This window comes from Microchirus variegatus (genome assembly GCF_963457635.1).
Source record: "Microchirus variegatus genome assembly, chromosome: 21".
Taxonomy (NCBI): Eukaryota; Metazoa; Chordata; class Actinopteri; order Pleuronectiformes; family Soleidae; genus Microchirus; species Microchirus variegatus.
In genome coordinates this window covers 1,897,785-1,920,431 of record NC_139822.1, presented here as the reverse complement: position 1 = coordinate 1,920,431, position 22,647 = coordinate 1,897,785, and the positions used below count along the sequence as shown (strand labels likewise).

At 41.6% G+C, this 22,647-nt stretch overlaps 1 protein-coding gene across 1 annotated transcript in view; it reads right to left on the bottom strand.

Moving 5' to 3' along the window:
• Positions 1–4,983: 4,983 nt before the first annotated feature.
• The window catches only part of babam2 (BRISC and BRCA1 A complex member 2), an 82,814-nt gene continuing 65,150 nt past the window's right edge, over positions 4,984–22,647 (bottom strand). The window contains exons 8-12 of the mRNA XM_083907430.1: positions 15,559–15,658; positions 6,713–6,783; positions 6,508–6,590; positions 6,263–6,416; positions 4,984–5,346 (exon numbers count right to left, since the gene is read on the bottom strand). Of these exons, the coding sequence (XP_083763556.1) occupies positions 5,283–5,346; positions 6,263–6,416; positions 6,508–6,590; positions 6,713–6,783; positions 15,559–15,658 (472 nt within the window). The 3' untranslated portion in view covers positions 4,984–5,282. The remainder of the gene's footprint in view (positions 5,347–6,262; positions 6,417–6,507; positions 6,591–6,712; positions 6,784–15,558; positions 15,659–22,647) is intronic.

Genomic DNA, 22,647 nt, shown 5'->3' with positions numbered 1-22,647 from the left:
CTGCATTCACACACAGCCCACCCTTCTTAACACAGTGAAGATCGTAGTGTGTGTGTGTGTGGGGGGGGTTAGGGAAACTCTCCATATGTCACTCTGAATTCGTACTTACAGGGGGAAAAAAAGTACTCCACAGTCGGAGTTTATGCTTGCATGGTCTCCTCCCACTTTTCAACTTTTAGTCATCTTTTCTGGGATAAATTTTTTTATTTTAAAGTAAACCTAGTTCCCTGGTGTCCTAATGAACATGTCTGTGACATGCTTTGGTCAAAATACCTTAAGGATGAAGCACCACAGCAGTTCAATCACCCTGCCAAAACAGCCCTGTTAAGGACGCTAGGTTTAGTAGTATCTCTTTAGGTCCACCTTAAAAAAAAAGTAAAACTTAAGGGACAGGAAATGACATCAGCCACAGAGAGTTAACAGCAGTTAGCATTTGGAAAAGTGATCATTTGCAGGCTCTAGCAGGCACATTGCCGTCATATATAACATGTATCCACTGGACAGATAAATCCTCTGAGGCTGAAAGTTTGTGTAGAACTCTGTGCTGCACTGTGGAGCCAAGAATAGAATATTTCACGGACTTCCGGTTTTTCGGATACCGTTGCCCTCGCCAGTACTCTCGCGTGTTTTACGGACAAATCGCAGCTCCGCGAGACAACAATTCCGGGAATTTAGCGCATGGTGACGTCCCAATGAGTGCGAAAGTCAACATGGTGTGTTTCATCTCCTGCACGTAGACTGAGGAGGACCACAAAAACATGAGTGAGTCGTCTTTTTTCCACACTTTGCCGACTGATAGGGCCTCCAGAGTCCCAAATATAAGGATTTAAATGGTCAAAAAGTTGATTTTGCTTAAAATGTCCTATTGAAATGTTGGAGCTTGGAACAGATCGGGGTGATCTGGACACAGTAACTTCACAGTACACTGATGCTGAATTAAAGTGGAACTTCCATCCATCCCATCGTCGTTTTATCCTCACTATTGTAAAACTCACCACTGACGCTCCCCCCCTCTCTTCCCCTCTCCTGACCATGTTCATTTGTTTTCAACAGAGCTGGCGAACTCGAGCTGTTTGCCATGTCAGCTCATGAGGTGATGATTTAGGATTCTCACACGCTCGTCATCCTTTCTTCTTACTGCCGTTCCACTCACACTCCTGTCTCGTGTCAGTGCCTGCAGAACTTTGTCCACTTTACTTTTCAACAAAGTCTCTGGCGACGACGAGCCTGATTTCCGAGGTGCATCAGGGTGAGAGATGCCAAGAACTAACTCCATGGCTATAACGCAAGTAGGTGCTTGTTGCTCAGCTGGAAATGATCCTGTTTCACACACTTGTCAATTCTCCAGACTGGCAGATCCCTTACTGCCTCCAAGCTCGCAGCTTTTAGGGTTGTCACCAGAGCAGTTCATGTTAATCTAAACCTAAGATGCATGTTTGTCTGCTCCCTTCAAGCTAAGGACACCTGCTCCTGGCGTAGTCGGGCCTTCGAGTCATCTCATGTTTTATGTTGAAGTTGTAGTGGCTGAAACCTACCAAATGGGTTACATCATCAGTAGTTTCTCAAACGGAGTCCCAGTCGAGCAAAGTGTGAGTCCATTAACATTTAAAAAAAAATGATTTCTCATCCACAGATTCCAAACTAATTATTCTGTCCTTTAATGATTCCATCCGACTACTGTCGAGATCTCCTAAAGACGTCTGGATTAGTGGATTTGGAGTATTAGCTTAGAGTTGGCAGACCTCTGCACTGTGATCTTCAAAAGGTACCTTTAAGCAGCACCTTCCAAGGATCATTACGCTGGATAAATCCATGTTAAGTTGCTTAAACGCGTGTAAAGGTGAGCCATGTTTAGGTACAGCTACTTCTGAGTGAGGGGGCTAAGTAAATGTGACTTTAGTGTCGCAGTTTAAGACACTTTGGAATGAATTATTTACACATTTCTTAAAGTGCTTAATGTCAACTTGGGTCAATGTCAAAGGACAGAGGAAAACTTCAGGACTGACTACTTGTCTCCAGTACAAGTTTGCACACTGTTCACCGCAATGCCATGGTTTGCTTTCAGTGGGATCGTTTAAGCTCCACTTTAAGGTAATGATTCAATTACTTGTGTTCCACTAACCATCAATTCAGATTTGCCAGGTTTAGATTCACAAATCCACTGCTGTCGAAAATCAGTTGGTAAAGGCAAAGTTTGTTGGGTGTGATTGAGTCCTGGAATCGCGACGTGCTTCACTGGGACAATCTTAACTTTATCTTTGTTTCATCAAGAAATCTGGCACATCAACAACAACTGACCTCACTGGTTAATTTGTCAAACCCACAGTTTATTTTATATTTTATTATATCATCCTAAAGTATTTTGGCCCACGCATGAACAAATAAAGGGTGTATTTGATGGAGAAAATAACAGCAAAACATGGAAAAGATTATTGAAAGATGGAATTCTGTAATAGAACATTATGCATTTATCAAGATGACAAGGTAGATGAAATCAAATACGATGACTTAGGGTGCTTTCACATCTACAGCCTTTGGTGCGCACCAAACACAAACACGTTGGTCGGTTCGTTTGCGTAGTGTGAATGTAATCTCAGTCCTTTGGTCCCAAATAAACTGGTCCGAGACCTGCCTGAAGGGGTTATCTCGGACAGCTTTATACGTCCTACTTTGGTACGGTTCTCCTGGTGTGAAAGCAACCAAACCAAATGGGACAAAACGGTCTAGTTTAATGCATTATGAGTATGAGATACAGGCTCCGCGACCCTCTGGTGGAGGATAAAGCGGTAGATAATGGATGGATGTTTAAGAACAATACATTATTTGCACACATTTAACCCCATGACTTCAAGTCAAGGAATCAGCTGTTTGTGACTCCAATTTCTTCAATCTCCTCGATTTCAGTATTACCCCACACTTCTATAGACCCATGCCTATACTTTTGCTGATCTCAAAAAAATACAATGGGACTTAGTGCTGAGGTCAGATGATTTAAGGACAATTATAGGCCAATCCGACAGACTTATTGCAACATATCGACCCAGGAAAAAAATAGACTATTGTGTAATGCATATTGCTGATAGTAATCTATAAGCAATAAAAAAAAGCAGATCCCAAAAAACTATGTCTAGATTTGACTGTCAAGTTAAACTATCGTTTGCTCGTGCCTGTTAAAGATGCTTCCCATCATCCTCTGCTGCTGCTCCTCTGAACTTTTTCCCCTCTGCAACATTCCTGCTCGTCCCGCGGGTGACAACAGAGATGTTTTTGTAAGCAGGTCAGGAAAGGTTAGAGCAAAAAACATGGAACGGGGGCAGTGAAAAAGACAAAAACATTCTTGGTATTTTAATTATTTTATTAAGAGCCTTGATGCCGTTCAACGCCCCACATACATTCACCCTATAGTTCTCAATTAGACCTGACAGTTGCTGCATTACCAACAATAAAAATAGCAACGGGCTGTGCCTCAGGCCAAGAAGAACCCCTAACTATGACCCTCATATTTAATGATGAAAACAAGCGCGCACACACACACACAAACACACACTCAGTCTTGTTTAAGCACATGCTAGTGCACATCCATGCATGGGCAAGTACACCCATGTACACACATACCCTGCGTCTCTGTGCCGTGGCTCCACATCACACTTGACGTCAGGATCCTTCACAAACCGCCATCCGCCGACTGAAGCATTAAAGCATTGTGGCACATGTGCATGCATGTGAGCAAAGAACTGATTTTTAGCATACAAATTAAACTTCACTCCTCATCTACTCACCGATATGCTGATGGAGGGGAGCGCAATTCATATCAATCACTGTGGCCTGTCGTCAAAGTAGCTGCTCGTCATGCCAAAGTATCGCTTGGAAGTGTTTCCCATCCATCGGGAACTCCCGACAAAAACACTGAGTCTCCACAAGTTGTGTGCTGTTTCTTCTCTGTAGACGTTTCCACTAGAGATAGAATGCAAAATAGCAACTTGTGTCATAGAGCTCCGGGTGTCCAAGTTTCTCCTCCATTTTTCCCAAAGTTTGGCCACTGATTGGTCATCGCATCGTGGCGTCGATCCGATTCGTCGCCAAAGTTGAACATTTTCAACTCGAGTGTTGGAGCGTTTGGCGCATCACGCCGATCACAAATTCGTATCTGTCAAATTTGTATGTAAACTTGAAACGTATAAAATTTGTATCATGTCTGGTGTGAACACAGCATTTCAGCAAAAAAAGACCTGGCTTCTTGACCCAGTCTGACTGAGGGCCCACAGTCCAAAGTCATGCAGAGGTTAAGTGGACACTCTAGTTTGACCGTACGTGTGAATAATGATTGTTTGTCTCTGTGCTTTGGCCCTGTGATGAACTGGTGACCTGTGTCCACACGACCCTGAGGATAAAACCTTTGATAAAACCGTAGAAAATCAATCAATGAAAAGAAAACGGTGACCACTTCCTGTCGAATTGTGCACAAAAGCCATAGCTTTCAAATTTGAGACAAAAAAGGCACGATTTACACCATGTTATGAGTTTAAATATCAACAAAACACTTGCCCATTCACTGTGGATTACCCAGAGTTTTTCCTGCTCTGATCTCACGTGAGCTGACATGGACGTTATCCAGAGATAACATAAACACACACAGCTCCTCCAGACGATCTCTGGTCTGAATTTCAGTGCATAACTGGAAGCTGAAATGAATGCTGTCATTTTGCAAATGTCCAGTTGTTCTTTCCTACCGATACAGCAGCCAAACGAAACAAAAGCAGTGCGCACACACTGTCAGAGGAAACGCGTCTTTACTGGATAGACATTTTTGACAAAACACACAAATGTACAGTTCAACATGGAAGAAAACGCGCCAAATGAATTCATAAAACATGTTTACAAGTTGGAGACCGTATCCACGTATCTACTGTTAAGTCCAAGAGATACAGTGCAGTCGGCCACACGTCAAATTAAGTTCCTGTCAGTTTTCAAAATAAAGGCCTTTTAGTGCTCTATAGCAATGGTGATAATCAGAAATTGGTGCAGCCAGTACGGTGCCTGAATGACTACACTTCTCCAGCTAAGTACAGTAAAAATAATGTGAAGGGACTGAAAAGGTAATAACCTCCAAGGCCAAACAATATGGAATTCAGAGTCTGTGTGCAAATAAGCACACTGTCACTCTCACTCTACTCTTTAACTGTGCATACTCGCATACAGTTACACAGTGCAGACAAGCACACTCACAACAGACACACACTCCCACAGGTAACTCTCCAGGTACGTCATTAAGCTAGAGAGCACTACAGTTTCCCGTTGGCAAAGGCTCCCTCTTGGAACTGAGGGATGAAGCTCTTGAAGTACGCCCTGGGTGGGAGACAAAGAGAGAGAGTGGGGTGGTGTGGGTGGTGGTGGTGGTGGTGGTGGTGGTGGGCAGAAAATGAAATAGCACAATGTGACAATCGACAATTGTTCGTGCTGCTTCAAAAGCATCGAACAAACTCATAAGGTCAGGCCCATTTTCCGGTGCCTGTCAAACCTGGTATTAACACCCTTATTGTGCCGAGTACAGGTCTGAACACTCCCAATCTGTCCTGAATGCATCCTTAGATCTGATCACATATAAAGCACATTCTGAGGTGGTTTGAGGACTCGTGTGGAATACATTCCTGAGCTGCAATAACACGCTGTGTCCTCAGGAAGGATTAGAAATTGCCCCCTGGACTGACATCCTCTGATTTTTTTTTATACTGTGCTAACTTATTTGCAGCCACTGCTGGAATTTTAACACTGATCTGATACTGATACTCCGCTACTGAGTAGATATTTGATTCAGCTGAGCTACTCTCGTCTTTTGTCTCTAACTGAATCATTAGAATCAGGTCATGAAAAAGATTAGTTCAGTACTTCGCGGCTGAACAGGTTGTGATTTGGCTCAAGATCGGTGGCTTTCGGCAGTGCTGTCGCTAAATACACCAGTCTCCGCTGCTAAATATTGAGATTTTAGAAATGTCCGTGCTAAATGCTGGTTTTCAGGATTTTTTTGGAACTGTTCTACTGTTCGGAACTGATCGGACTCCGACACTCTCTGACCAATCGGTGGCCAGTACATTTTAGTATCGGCTCAGCTCACTTTGAACCGCGACAGGGCAGGTACCAAAAAACTCACGAGGTACCAGGTACTATCACTATCAAGTCGAGTCTAGAACTGTACAATGAAAAAAACCCGTTATACAGATTAAATGGTACAACTATGAAGTTTAATGCCGCAGATACTACTTACTTTGCCCTCTTAGCCATCTCGTTGCCGTCCCAGCGTGGGCTATAGGGATAAGACTTCTGCACTTGAGAGTACAGCTGGCCACTGCTGGTGAAGTGGTACACGGACTGGAAAGTGATTGTGGGCTGGTCCCTGGGGAAGTACAGCGGCAGATCCACTACCAGGAGGAGAGGAACAAGGGTTAACATGTGGATGTGATCAAGGCAGGATTGAGGAAAATACGACCCCGGTTTTTGTCGTTTTCTTACCATGCACTAGGAAGCAAAAGTCCTTCCACATGAGCAGAAGGGTGAGCTTCGTGAACCCTTCTGCATCGTACTCCACCACCCCCCTGCAAAACACACACCACACAATCATTTCAGCAAAGTGCCAGTGTGTCTCATTTTCAAAAAGAAAAAAAAAGAAGAAGAGGCACCAGTGACAAATGAATGGCCACTGAACATGTCCACTCACATTCCAAAGTGACTGAGGAAGGCAGCGATATACTCTCTCCTCTTGTGATAACCTAGGATAACATACTGCACCTAAAGAGAACACATTGGGAGGGTTAGTGCATACAAAGAAAAATAAACATGTACAGTGAGAAGATAAGGAGATCTGGAACTGAGATAATGAGGTTCACAAATGCAAATAATCCGCATGAAACGTTTTATTTCAGGTCACGATGAAAACACACCTACAAATGGGTTTTGTAGTGTAAATGCAAGCCTTTGACTGCGTTCATGAGTGAATCCATGAGTTCACAGAGTTCAGAGTACACCCAGAAAACATACAGTATTATGTGTCTTAGCTTGCACGTAAATGTGTTACAACATGCGTTTTTAACACAAAACATATAAAAGGATAATAACATAGGCAACATTTTTCTCAGCCTGAGTGCTCAGACAGTTTTTTTTTTTTTTTTCGAACTGGAAACGGCACTTTGTGTTGTTTTCTAAGCTGCTCACTGCACTAAAGTTCATACAGAGAATCAGCACATATACTGCTGCCTCCATCAGTGAGTTCAGATGTTTTTTTGTTTTTTAAAAAATAATTAATAAGTGTATATACACGTATATATATTTTCACTGAGAGTGTTTTTGGTATGTGAAAGTGGTGTCAATCAAATATGTGGCCATTCATGGCAAAACCGGGAACAACAAGGTCAAGGGAAATTGTGAGTTATTTACATATTCCCAAAGTGTAATCTGTAAGCTTTCCAACGACGTCTAACACAATAGATCAGATAATATTTGAAGAAGATGTGGTCATTTGAATGAAGGCACTCCTCAAATTGCTTTATGTTTGATAGATCAATGGCTAAAAAGGTAAACAAGGCTTTAATGTGTTGGCTACACACAGAAGAGGCGGAGCTGCTGCTGCTGCTGTTTGACGGCTGCGGCTAATGTGACAGAAATGCTAGAACGTAAAAACAACAGACACTTGATATAATGTCTGCAATAACCTTATTGCAGAAGTATCACAGAAGACCATGCATGTACCTGATATGATGCAGCGTTATTTATTTGTTTAATTTGCACTTTGCATTCTAGCAAAACTCTCAGATCTCAGTCGTTCTGTTATGCATACATCCTTATATATCTTAAAGGAGACATATTATACCCTATTTCTCCAAGTTAAACTAGTTCCCTGGTGTCCTAATGAACATGTCTGTGACATGCTTTGGTCAAAATACCATAAGGATGAAGCACCACAGCAGTTCAATCACTCTGCCAAAACAGCCCTGTTCAGAACACTCTGTTTAGTAGTATCTCTTTAGGTCCACCTTAAAAATAAGTAAAACGAAACTTAAGGGACAGGAAATGACATCAGCCACAGAGGCTAGTGGGAGCTAACAGCAGTTAGCATTTGGAAAAGTGATCATTTGCAGGCTCTAGCAGGCACATTGCCGTCATATATAACATGTATCCACTAGACAGATAAATCCTCTGAGGCTGGAAGTTTGTGTAGAACTCTGTGCTGCACTGTGGAGCCAAGAATAGAACTTTTATAGAACTCTGCTCGGACTTCGCAGACTTCAGGTTTTCACTTTGCCGACTGATAGGACCTCCAGAGTCCCAAATATAAGGATTTAAATGATTAAAAAGTTGATTTTGCATAATATGTCCCCATGTAGCCTCCTTTTTGGTGCCATGGAAATGGCCACCCTCGCTACTGTGCACATTATACCGGGAGGCTTCCTGACTGAAACTGCGCACACTGTAAACCATGATGTGTCTAGCAGAGAGAGAATTAAGAGAGGTTAAGAAGTTTTTCATGGTTGCTTTCACTTTAAAAGTGGTGAATTTGAATGCCACAAAAAGCTTTTTTAGCTCACCGCTTGACAACCAAATACACGTATCTTAAAAGTCTCTACCACAAAGTAGGTCTCATCTAAATGACAAAAGACTGTCTGCTCAAGCTGTTATTATTTTAACACAGTTTTCATCATTTCACTCTTCAGTTTTACATGGAGACTTGCTGCTTGAATGTTTTGCTCAAGTGCTTGAAGCTACGTGAATGTTTGGCGACCTTGTGCATTTACAATAAGAAGGAGGAAGAACAGTGTTGTGTTTGATTTAAGGTTGGACATCTCTACATCTTTGTAGTGTCTACACTGACGCTAACAGCCCAAAGCAAGTGCTACTCGTCTGCAGTGGTTGGTATCCAATCAGTTCCAACAAGGCCCCGTGCTGTAATACTCGCTATGAGGCAACAAGTTTTCAAGATCACATGAAAAACACAGAAAACACAGTGAGAGGTGATTTCGACAGGTGGAGACATATTCAAAATCCCCCTCCCCCTCTATCTTCAGTGTCTTAAGGCAGGTGTGATTAATGATTATCTAAAGCTCTGGGATTGCTTGACTGCTGAGTATCGTGGGCAGGTGAGACAGCCTGCAGTTAGCATGTCAACCATGACGTTGATTGGTTGTTCAGTCTTTACAATGGTGCTGTGTGACCTAAGCCCAGGGCTGATTATTAGCAAAAAGCCTGTAGACTTTCGCCAGAGGTTCACAAGTATTGTCAGCACTAACTTTGTTATTAAGTCTACACCTGTTCAGACTATATAAGTATCGTGCTGCTTCATCTTGCAGTTAGATAGGCTTTCTCTGACTGGAAACTGAATTTTACAAACTGTTCCCTCTCCTTACACCAAAGTAAATAGAGAAAACCAGCGTGTTTTAGCTCCTGGGGACACAGGAGCTGCTGGTCTACTGTTGCCTTGTTTGTGTCATCGAGGTAAATCGGTGGTAAGTCACAACATTTGAACTCTATAGACTGGTGTGCTTTACAAACATTTGTTTCAAACAGAAAAAGGGTGAGTGGTGAATATATTCTTAGGATATCATAGACTTTCGGCAGGTGTGGATTTTGTTCGCGGAGTCTTAAGGCGGAATTACACCAGGCGCGTTACAGCAGCGGAACTTCAGCGGCGCGGATTTGCTCCGTCCTCTACCCAGCGTCAATCCCCACCGGGCCGCGTTACGGCAGCGCAGCAGTGCCTTGGGAGCCAGCGGTATTCACGGAAGATCGCGCGGTAATCCTGAACGGACGCGAGTTTGCGAGATCTCGCGATAGTGTGTGTGTGTATAAAGGAAACAACAACAACACAGCTTCTTTCATTCTCTGACGTGGAAGAACTGTTGATCTAATTTAATTGTACATGTTTTCGCCGGAGTTTGTTTGTCTGTCTGTCTGTTAGCGACCAACATAACTTGAAAAGTCACAGATGGATTTGGATGAAATTTTCAGGAAATGTCCGCAATGGGACCAAGAACAAGTGATTAAATTTTGGCCATGATCCGTGACCCAGGCGCTCCAGCAGGGTGTATTTTGTAGGCACTGAGCTGCCTTGGTGGAGGTCTGCGCTCCCCGAATGCTTTTCTAGTTTTAAGTTGTATTAATGTGCAGCACCAGCAGATGTGCAGCTTCATCATAAAGAGTACAGGTATTTTATGGATATTCTTATGTAAAATGAAGCAGAAGCTCTGAGGAGGAGACATGCAACCAGTGTGAACTGCAGAGCTGGGTGTGACACAGCAGATCACTGCTGCTGCAGTCACGCACAGCACACATATCCAGTGTGAAGCCGCCTCAGGCTGTTCTCTGAAAAGTCAGTGGTCAGCTGGTCTATCACTTTAATAGCAGGTCTGACCAGAGCCATGGATATAGAGCTGAAGATAGTATTTTGATTTTTCTACTGCTACTGCATGCTCGTGGTTACTTCAAAAACCTGTCCGTTGGATAAAGCGCTCCTCATTGATTCACACACTTGTGTGCGTTTGACAGGTCTCGTCTCTGTAAGAGCTGCTGAGCGCAGACGCACACTATGACTCAGCCTCCCGTTGAGTTCGGTTGACACTGAACAGCGGAGATGGCAGTTCATTGTCCTGCAAATCAACAAGGCCACACATTCAATACGCTGTTTATTGAGTTACACTGACAGTGAGTGTTCCTGCTTCAAGGGAAGTGTGGATGACTGAACGTTCACACCCATACTGGGCAAGGCTTTCCCACCCCCCTCTCTGTCCCTGTGTCTCAAAACCAAGGCCTCCTATTGGCTGCCTGGAGGTTTGAGTGATGCAAGACAGGTGATGTTGCTATGCAGGTATTCAAACCTGTCCATACCCATTAATCCCTCCCTCGCTTGCCCATGTACCCATTTATTGTGTTGGTGCAAGTGTCTGTGGAGACTGTGATGCAATAGAGCTGAGAGTGCTTCCTGCTGCGTGATTAAGAAATCTCTCCTCTCGAGCTGTCACATACGCATTCATTCACACCACCCCCGGCTTTCATAAATATAAAGAGTGACTGGTCTGATATCTATTCATCAATTAATTTGAAAAGATCTGTGTCTCATGAGGATCTGAAGAGAACCTTCATATCAAACAAAATCACATGATATCTTTTAAAAACAATTTGGAGACATGGAAGACAGTATGTAATGACCAATTTTCAATGACAATTATTACATTTTATCAATAGAACTATAGCCTTATATCTGTCTGTCCATCCATTTACCTGCCAGTTTGTCTCTGTGTCCTCCAGCATTTGTAAAGGTGATAATTTGCAGGCTCTAGCAGGCACATTGCCGTTATATATAACATGTATCCACTGGACAGATTTGTGAGGCTGGAAGTTTGTGTAGAACTCTGTGCTGCACTGTGGAGCCGAGAATATAACTTTTATAGAACTCTGCTCGGACTTCGCAGACTTCAGGTTTTCACTTTGCCGACTGATAGGACCTCCAGAGTCCCAAATATAAGGATTAAAGGACTCTGTGCTGCACTGTGGAGCCAAGAATAGAACTTTTCGTGGAGTTCCGGTTTTCGGAAGTCGTTGCCCTAGCCAGCACTCTCCCGTGTTTTACGGACAAATTGGAGCTCTGGTAGACAACAATTCCAGGAATTTAGCGCTTTGTGACGTCCCAATGAGTGCGGAAGTCAACAGTCGCGTGTTTTATCTCCTGTACTTAGACTGAGGAGGACCACAAAAACATGAGTGAGTCATCTTTTTTCAATGGTCACTTTCGTGACTGGTAGGGCCTCCAGAGTCTCAAATATAAGGATTTAAATGATAAAAAGTTGAATTTGCACAATATGGGACCTTTAAATGAAATTGTTACACACAAACAAAACCACATTTTCTCCTCTGAACTGCAAGTTTTTTGGACCAACAGAATTGTATTATAGTGCTGTTTTGGCACATTTTCTTTGAAATCTTACTCAAATAATAGTTGTGTCTTTTGATTTGGATATTCCATTTGTCATATTGCGATTTTGATTATTTAGCAATTAATTATGCAGACCTAGTTCACCTTTTAACTCACATCTGACAAATGTGGAGCGTTGGCATCTAAAAAGCAACACTTTTCTTTCTTTTATTGAAAGGCATGTACAAAGGCAACAATAGTGACGTGATCTTGAAAAGAAATATTCTCTGAATTATCAGGATGAAAAGGATTTATAAATAATTATCTTAATTTTACAGCCTCGTGAAAAGCGAAATGTGTTTCACACATGTAAGTGAAGCGTTGAGCCGATTAGGAGGGAAGTGGTGGATGGAAGTCAGAGAGCAACCTGTCATACAACTTCAATTTTTTCTTTTTTCTTTTTTAAATCATCACTGATGACCTGTATGCTAAAAACTACAACACTCAATCCACATTGGCTGAATTCCTTGTCTGGTGTCATTTAATCACTAGTGTGTATATCACACAGATTCTCATGGGGCCTATTATCTTAACAGGCTGATTTCTGTGAGTAATTCCGCACAGATGCCAGGTGCTGCCCTCACCCAGCAGTCACAGTCACAGTCACAGTCACAGCCGAGGTATGCGGCTGCATAGTTGTGTCAAAACAAACGCGCCATCAAAAACAATTGGGAGGAAATGACTGATCGGACCCGACTGAAGATGATGAAACGCAAACGCAGCATTCCTTCACACACTATATATGTTTGAAGTTGCATCATGTGTGAAGAATTATGGAGGTACGGAGCTCCAGTGGCCTTTTCAAAATGTTTTAGGCGTGTCTAAAAATATGGCTCCATGACACACATGAGCCACAGTTAGCTCAACTCCTCCAGAAACACAGTGTCAACATAAAAACTCTCAGTGCCTTTAACTGCGGTCTCCTACTCACTCGTGAGTCACTGCACCTGCTCCTACTAGGATGGACACACGTCCAGATTCAGGGTGGACGGTCTGGATTTTAAATACTCTGTCCAACAATATAAAGCCTAGTGGCCTTACTTCTGCTTCTGTATTCCTGTTCTGATGACTCAAATCATTGTCTCTGATCAGTTTTATTTCCACACAAACCAATTAGTGAAACTCCTCCTTTTGACATTCTTCTTCCACTCAGCCATGGGCTGCCATAGATAAAAAATCTATATATCTATTACTGAATAATTCCTGTCAAATGCTAATTCTAAAGTTTACAATGACAATCGTTATTTCAGCTTAATTTTTCTAATTACTGAAAAAGTAAAAGTGATGAGTAACATTTTTTTTTAATTGTTTAATGAGGGCATTAATTATACACAGTGCAATGACTGCTTCAGTCTGAAACAGTGGTAATGATAACTGTAGATTGGGCACCTCCCTTTATTACCATGTGAAACACAATAGATTATATCCTCCATACATGATATATATCTTAAAGCTCACATAGAGTGGTCCTGTTGCACATATATGTTAGTTATGGAGGTCTACTTACATAAATTAACTTGTTTTTATGGTCAAAAAACTCATCTCTCACACCCAGAAAACAGACTGTGTTGTGATTGGCACTGTCGCTCGTGAAACACCTCCACAACGGACGTTATTCTTCTTCTGCGGTTCAATGTACGCAACCGGATGTGCCCAGACTAGAGCCCGGAGAAGGAGGATCTGCTCTTCAGGAGAACTGCTGTTTACGTAACCGGACCAGATTTTTTCAGAGATCTCGCTGAGCCCGAGATTTCAATAAAACACAGTGTTCTCAGCAATGGCTGAACTGTTTGTTTAGAACCTTCAGGGCTTCTCAAACAAGGTAATGACGCAGATACACACTAAAAAACAGCGTTAATTGGAACTTCCGGTCTAGGTCCGCTTTAAACTGTATATATATAGAGTCTCATACAAAATGTGTTTTCACATGTTGCTTCTCTCACTTGCTGCTTTGGATCATAGCTTCAGTTGCAGTGCCTCATTTTGGTGTCTGTCCCGTTACCTCAGCATAGAGCTTAGATCGGGACCAAAAAAATCGAGCCCGGCGTGCACGTTGTGTCCGAGCCCGGCCCGACACATTAAGTGTAATTACGAGCCCAAGCCCGGTTTAAACCTGTCAATTTTTTAATACGTGAGCCATTCACGTACGTACACGTCCTCCCCACAGCGGGAGCTTTGCAATTTACAACCATAACAGAGTCGCTGAGATCCGCTTCCATGAACGCATATGTTGCTAATGACGACACGCTTCCTGGTTTTCAAATGATGCGTTCACGGACGCAGGTTTTTACACCTTCACACAACACGACGTGCTATAACATACCACGCGAACACGACGAGGGAGAAAAAACACAAATGCTTGATCAAGAGCCTGACCTGGCTCGGCCCGAGGATAATGACGGGAAATATCAGGCCCGGGTCGGGCTCGGACAGAGAATCTAAACTCTACCTTAGCATCACCACATACTCTATTCGGCTATTTACTTAGTCTAAAAACAAAATAAACAGAATCCATCTAGCTAAATATTTTTCTCATTTATTCTGAATTTGAAAAACCATATTTTGGAACAGCAGCTACAGTTACAATGCTGATTGAAATCAATGTGGGAGTGATGAAGGACGTGCGTTGAAGCTTTTCAGGAGTAGTAGTACAGTTCTGAAAATGTTTCGTCATTGGTGAATGTTTCTTTTTTTTCCCTCACGGTGAAACCTTATTAAATGTTACAGCAGTTCGAGTAGAGCTGTGATCCACTCGAGCTGCTCATTTTGCCCTCCATCACTCGACACACGCAAAACACGCCGACTGCGGACACATCTGTACAGTCAGACCATTTTGGCAAACAGTTATGACGACAAACAGTCCTACTTAGTGCTATCCACATGCTAGCTCTCAGAAAAGCGGAGTCATTACTGGACAACCAGCAAGATGAAGGTCATCGTGTTCCAGACAGAATGTACTGGTCAGAGTCCAGGAGAAGAGGGAGAGATGGAGGGTATGCATGTGCAGCGAGTGTGTGTGTGTGCATAGTGACTGCGGGGGAGGGGTATTTCTCCTGAGGGATATGGCATCAGGTTGTGTCTACAATTCATATCTACCTGTCAGCCTGCGGAGGACAGGGAGAGCTCAGACAGCCGATGGAGGTCGGCCAGTACGCCCACAAAGGCAGATGCCAGAACACACATAAACATATTACCACACATATTCATCCATCCATCCATCCATCAGTGGATGCATGCTTTGCTGCACAGAGGATTACAAACATGGAATAATTGATTCATACACCTCACATACTGCGTATGAGAAGCAAGGAATACATTAAAATACAAAATAATGGAAACAAATGCAAACCATTGCTGTTTTTTTTATCCCTAGGTCCCCAACTACCGGGCCACGGAGCGGTAATTTGGCACCTGCCCATTTGTGAACATACCGGGCGAATCGTGCTTGAGATTGCAAATGACGATGGCCTGAAAAGTATGTTTCAGACAACAACTCTGCCGGTGTTCTGGATTAAGATTAAATCAGAATATTCTGAGATTACTAATAAGAGCACTGAACACCCTGCTTACATTTAACCACACTGTTATCATCTGACAACACTTACCTTGTTGGTGAGTAACTGACACACTTGAGGGACGTAGTCAATTAGGCAGCCACCACTAGGGAATGCTGGGATATGAAGTGCAGATGAGCCTCCAAGAGCACTGTGGGAGAATGGGGAAAGAAAAGACAATAGTTAGCCCTTAAGTTATCAGTCATATGTAATATTAAACTACTGCTTTTGTCAACTGGGTTTTTGCTGTGTTGTAGATGGACAGGGTTGTAGCTAATAATTATTAGTTGATTACTATTTTTTTTTTTTTTTAAATGTTAAAAATGCTCCTCTGTAATTTAATATATTTTGTTTTGTGGACACACCGTCATTGGGAGGGTTTGGGAAATATTGATCAACATTATGAACTCTCTTTTTTGACATTTTATGGACCAAACAAGTAATAAATTGATTGAAAAGTTTTTCAACATTTCCTACTCCAATCAAGTTTTCAATGAATATAAACTGATGGGTAAAATGTCAAACAATTATTAAGATTATCATGTTTAACATGGTCAAATCACTTGATATAGACAAGCATTGCTATATATGTCGTGCAACTTAAAGTGCAGAGCGTAAGAGGAAGTGACGTCTAATGGTGAACTCACAACATTGGTGTTCTTTGTATATTAAGAAGGATAGTATTCTCCTTTGTTTCAGTAATAAGCTTCAATTTCAAAATACAAAACACATGTTCTGCCTGATTTGTCCTATCTGGGCTACTGTAGAAACATGGCAGCGCAAGGTGGTGGCCTCCATAAAACAAGACCGTTGCCTAAAGTACATAATAAGGTTCTATTTTAAAGCTTTGGACACCAAACTATTTCTATTTTAAAATGATTATACACTTACGATACAAACATACTGTACATATGGTTTGTATATTCAGTTTTCTGCCAACAAACCCTGCTAAATATTACACACTGGACCTTTAAAGGTTGCTTTTGTGGAAGTGGAAGTTGAAGAAACCAGTTAAGTGTGTTTTTTAAACGTCTTGATGGCCAGCAAACATCACAGTGATTATATGTCCCTCAAAGTGTGTTTTGGCAAAGAATAAGCATTATATTAATATGGATTGAACTTTTGTTGCACTGATACTGAAGGAAATTCCATATTTAGTGTTACTGTGATATCACCCAGCCCTCGCTGCTGTGTACTGAAGTTGTGGAATTTCAAAAATGAAGGCGTGACTTATGCCTCTGGTATCATTTTATACTCCTTTAGTTTTTTTTTTTTTTTTCAAATGCATATGACGTCCTGATTCAGTCCTGCAGCACAGCTCCATTAGTGATTAGTACATGCTTGTTTAATCATGCTGCTGCAGTTCCCCGATGACTAACCAACCACAGTAGTCACTCCCTCATTTTTTTTCACTGATCTGGGGGAAAAACACTGGGAATACCCTGAGGACAGGTTAAAGGTCTTAAAGAACCGCTTATTGGCCTTTTAATGCTCCTTTTAAGACACACGGAAGAAGATTTCTGTGGCTGCTTTCTATTTTTATTTCATTCTTCATTATAACGATGCAGTCTCGGGACATCTAGACACGCGATTGTGTCATTTTAGAAATAATTCTTGAGTGGATGATGGGGTGTTTACCAGGTGAAGCGTGCATGATGGATGTAAATAGTATACTTCCTGTTTGATTATTCCAAATGTCAAAGAACACATATGTTGAGATACAGGCCCCCGAGGCGTGTTCTTTATTTGATCATAAAACCTACAATCTAAAATTGGTTATGTATGGAAACAGTAAAACATGACGTGTTGAGCAATGGACTAGAATTGATTTTCTTTTTCATATATTCATACCTCTGACCAACACACTTTCACTAATGATTGCTTGTTTGCATTGCATTTTTGCTTTTCCTAACAATTTTGAAATTATTTTATGATTTGAAATGTTTTCAGATAAAGTGATCATCCAACCACAGTCTCAAAGAACTCATTTTTTGTCTCTTGGTGTTAGAAAATAGTTTCCACATTTGGTCATTTTGACCAGCAACAGTCCAGAGAAATACACAATGACTTGTGGGAGTATTAAGAAAGAAGGTGGAGCACCTCCTGACATTTTTTTTACTGTCATCAACAAAAACCCACAAAGGTTTACAGGAATAATTATGTTGCAACAGGGGTCAGGTTATGGTCAAAAGTGGCTGAATAAGAAAAACAACATTTACCCAGCCACTGTGTTCTATTCAGTTTTGTGTTTAAAAATGCAAATATTTTACTCTGGATACATCTGTCATCCACACAACACTGGTGTTTTCAAGCTATAAAAGAGGATTATTTTTACTGATCATTAGTCTACATTGTATAATCTTATAAGCCTTTATGGGCGAGGCATTATTGACAAACTTAAATAAACAAATCAATGAATCAATCAAAGTATGGACACTAATCTCAGCTGACATAGGGCGATAGGCGGGGTACACCCTGGACAGTTCGGCAGTCTATCACAGGGAGACAAACAGTACTAGAGACAACCAACCATTCACTCTCACACTCACAGCTACGGTCAATTTACAGTGTCTAAACTGGACTAAACCATAAATACAGATGTCCTGGAAAGGAAGGTTCAAAGTCATCCCCTGCTGTGGAGACTAAGTAAATGGTAAATGGTTTTCTAGTCTTGATGACCACTCATAGCTGCTTTACACTACAGTGTTGCCATTCACCCATTCATACCCATACACTCACACTTACTCAGCTGTCATACCCATTCACACAGCCCTCAGGAGCAATGTGGGGTTAAGTGTCTTGCCCAAGGTCACATCGGCATGTAGACTAGCGAAACTGAGGACGCACAAACTTAAAGGTCCCATATTATGCAAAATCAAGTTTTAAATAATTTAAATCCTTATATTTGGGACCCTGGAGGGCCTACAAGTCGGCAAAGTGTGAAAAAAGATGACTCACTCATGTTTTTGTGGTCCTCCTCAGTCTAAGTACAGGAGATAAAACACGCAATGTTGACCTCCGCGCTCACTGGGACGTCACAATGCGCTAAATTCCTGGATAAATTCTCGCGGAGCTCCGCTTTGTCCGTAAAACACACGAGAGTGCTGGCGAGGCCAACAGTATCCGAAAACCGGATGTCCGCAAAAAGTTCTAGTCTTGGCTCCACGGTGCAGCACAGAGTCCTACACAAACGTCCAGCCTCAGAGGATTTATCTGTCCAGTGGATACATGCTATATATGATGGCAATGTGCCTGCTATCTCTAGCCTGCAAATTTCCAAATGCTAACTGCCGTTAGTTCCCAGCAGCCTCTCTGGCTGATGTCATTTCCTGTCCCTGTTTTGGCAGGGTGATTGAACTGCTGTGGTGCTTCATCCTTATGGTATTTTGACCAAAGCATGTCACAGACATCAGGGAACTAGTTTAACTTATAGAAATAGGATATAATATGAGTCCTTTAAAGTTGTAAAATGTCTCACTCTACCACTGAGCTACCATTACTCCTTTGGTGCATGCAGGGCATTTTTATGACACTATGGTGGTGTCTATAGTGTTCTATGCCATAGTTTGATGGAGCAGTGGATGTGCTGAATGGGACAGGAGGAGGCTGGATAAGCTGTTTAGGAGAGCCAGCTCTGTCCTGGACCGCCCTCTGGACTTCACTGCGGAATTGGGTGAGAGGAGGATCTTAGTGAATTGGACACACCCCTCACCCATACACAAAAACTGCTCTTTCAGCAGCTGACTTCTGTGCCCACAGTGTAGAACGGAGCATTTCCGCTGGTCATTCATCCCCACTGCCATCAGACTGTATAACACCAGCACTGTGTTAGTGCTCAATACATTCAATTCAAATGCAATCCAGCATGAAGCCATTTTGATTTGTCAAAACAGTTTACCAATAAACTCCACAGCCATCATCTACGGTACAGCTTCGTGCGACGCAATCAGCATTATCCCATGAATTTTGCTGTGCGCTGGGATACGGTCGATTGAAAATAGCTTACAGCAACGAGGAGAGAAGCCTTTGAAAATCTAAACGATGCCCCTCTATCCTCCCACAGATCTAAGAATAGCTCCATATCATTCAGATGGAAATGCGGACAGAGGCACAAAGTGGATGTCAGCGCGTTCGTCATTCATTTGTGTGGATGGCAGGCATGTGAACAAATGTGATGCACTTTACATTTCAGCGTGTTTGCCTCTGAAACACTAATTTGAAGGAAGACTGATTAGACACTGGGTGCTTGTGCTACAAGCAAACAAAAGGCCTTTCAACATCCAAAAACCTATCTGACAAGTTCTTACACTGCCTATAACTGGTCTACAGCCCAAAATATTCCAGTCAGGTCACACAGGCTAACATCCTGTCCTTCAGTGGATGCAGACCTAGGACCTTTGTGCTGTGGGAGGACAATGAACTATCCATTAATTTATATTCCACAAAATGAAAATGAAAAAAACAAAAAAACAAAAAAAAAACAAGGAGCAAACAGATTGCTAAAATAAATCCTGTAGAGAGAGTGCAATTGGCCTTACAGGCATCATTAAAACAAGAAAATCACTCAGGGCATTTTAGGCTAAACTTTTATAGACCCTTTCAAGCTAATAAAAATGTAATTAACCCAATATATAAAAACAACGCAATGACAAAAGCTGCAAAACAGAAAAATTAAGAGATAAAACAATATTTTCACTTAGCTGCTTTCAGATATGAACATGGAAAAATACCCTTAGAATTGGGACAGTATTTGCCCTTAATATTTTATTTTATTTAAGATTTATATTATTTTTTTTATTGTCATTCATGTAAGTGCCAAACTATCACTCTTGTGTTTACAACAAATGAAATTTCCTGAAAGTTTTTCAGTCAGCCAACCAAAGGAAATCAGCACAAATAGAGGGCAGTTTACTGAAAAAGGCGATTTGTTATATAAACAGTGCAGTAAAAGAGAAAGTCATTCATTTTCAAACTCATCAAATGCACACATCAGACACGATCTGTGTTCTTCTGTGTGGAAATGTTCTTGTATATATAACTGTGCACATACAGATTCTTGTCTTTTACTCAAATGATAGGTCACATTGTTGACAGCGTGTGAAATAGGCCACACATTTTTGTTATTAATAGAATGTATTGTGTATCATAACTATCTTGTATCATTCCAAATCAAAGCATGAAATTCTGTGAAATACCATCATGAATATCGTTATTGCGATGTCATGATGGAATATTACTACTATTAATACACAATGTTAAACTCATATTGCCAACCCCTAGTGAACAAATGTTTTTTTCTCAATTTCTTTCTCTTTCTCTTGACTGGCCCCCTTTGACCAGACTAGATGCTCATTGTGGGATTTTTTTTGTTCAACAATTCTGCGTGTGTGCTTTTGTTGCTCTGGATTATTCGACAAATTGTACAGGTTAAGCCAAAAAAAGGCCTTGAGCTCTGCGAGACAACAATTCCAGGAATTTAGCGCATTGTAACATCCCAATGAGTGCGGAAGTCAACGTCGCTCGTTTTATCTCCTGTACCACTAAAACATGAGTGAGTCATCTTTTTTCACACTTTGCCATGTTTCATTGCAGCAGACTCTAAAAATTGCACTGATGTGTCAACAATGAGAGTCAAACATTTGAGACATCACAGCTCGTTTCAAGGTCAAGCTGACAAGGAGAATGAATAAAAGATACAATAGGTTTTTGAGATGACAAATAACAAAAAAAAAAAAATGTAAATTCAGGTGTGCAAATATTAAACAACTTGCATAACCACTGCCCTGATACATAACAATGATACAAATTCAGTACACATTTGTTTTTCCAGATTCATAACATGAACTTGAAACATAGAAATTTGCCAAGTTTACCTTTAAGCCTTTCACATGAAGCACTATTGATCAATAATTCCACAATAACCCATTCAGTATGGTGTAAATCCAGTGATCTGAGGCAGAACTGTCTCCTCTTGGCTCTGTTTACAGCCTCATAACTAAGGCTGTCATGGCATTGCAAGACTGTGGTTAGGCTGTTTTGTCACACCACAACAGACACTTGGAAAAAAATCCGATGTACTCTCAAGGGAGATGATGGCAGTCCCCCTCGCTCAGTGGTTCACCACGGTAAATAACTGCTCCTTCATGCTTTTTTCTGCTTTTTTGTGGTACTTTTGTAGATAACAAGCCTTCGTTTGTAAGGATAGATTTTGTTTTTCAGCCACATTGGTATTGACGGCTCAGTGGAGAGGTTGGTTTGTTTTGTGTTGCTGTCAGATGTTTCTCTGCATTATAGTCTCCATGATCCATGATTTTTTTAATGATGTTTAAGAGTACACAAGTCTTCAGGAACAGGATTCTCCCTCTCTCACAGGTGCAATATATAACATGTATCCAATGGACAGATTAAATCCTCTGAGGCTGGAAGTTTGTGTAGGACTCTGTGCTGCACTGTGGAGCCAAGAATAGAACTTTTCGAGGACTTCGCAGACTTCCAGTTTTCGGATACTGTTGCCCTCGCCAGCACTCTCACATGTTTTTTTACGGACAAAGCGGAGCTCCGCGAGACAACAATTCCAGGAATTTTGGCGCATTGTGACATCACAATGAGTGCGGAAGTCAACATCGCGTGTTTTATCAAACATTGAGTCATCTTTTTTCACACTTTGGATTTAAATGATTAAATTTTGCATAATATGTCCCCTTCAAAGGTAATTTTCACTGCACGTCTGTAATAGGGGAATATGATGCAAGAGTGCACCAAAACACAGTGTAGCTTATGAACAGTAAATGGTGACTAGCACCATGATTTTAAAATTATCTTTGGCAAGAAAACAGAACAGTTACGGCCATATTCACAACAAAATCTGCAGTATCGCGGGAGGCTTTGATCAATCAATGGACAGATCAGAGAGAGAGCAGGTGCTTCTATTCCACTTTTATGCATACATATCCTCTCAGTGGAATGATCACTACAGATCCTCTCAGTGGAATGATCACTACAGATCCTCTCAGTGGAATGATCACTACTCCAACACCAGCAACAGCTCTCTATGCTTAGGGATGAGAATTTTAAGTAAATTCGAACATTTGATGGGATTATTCATGGAATATTTGATTATTCTAAACTCCAGGGCATGAG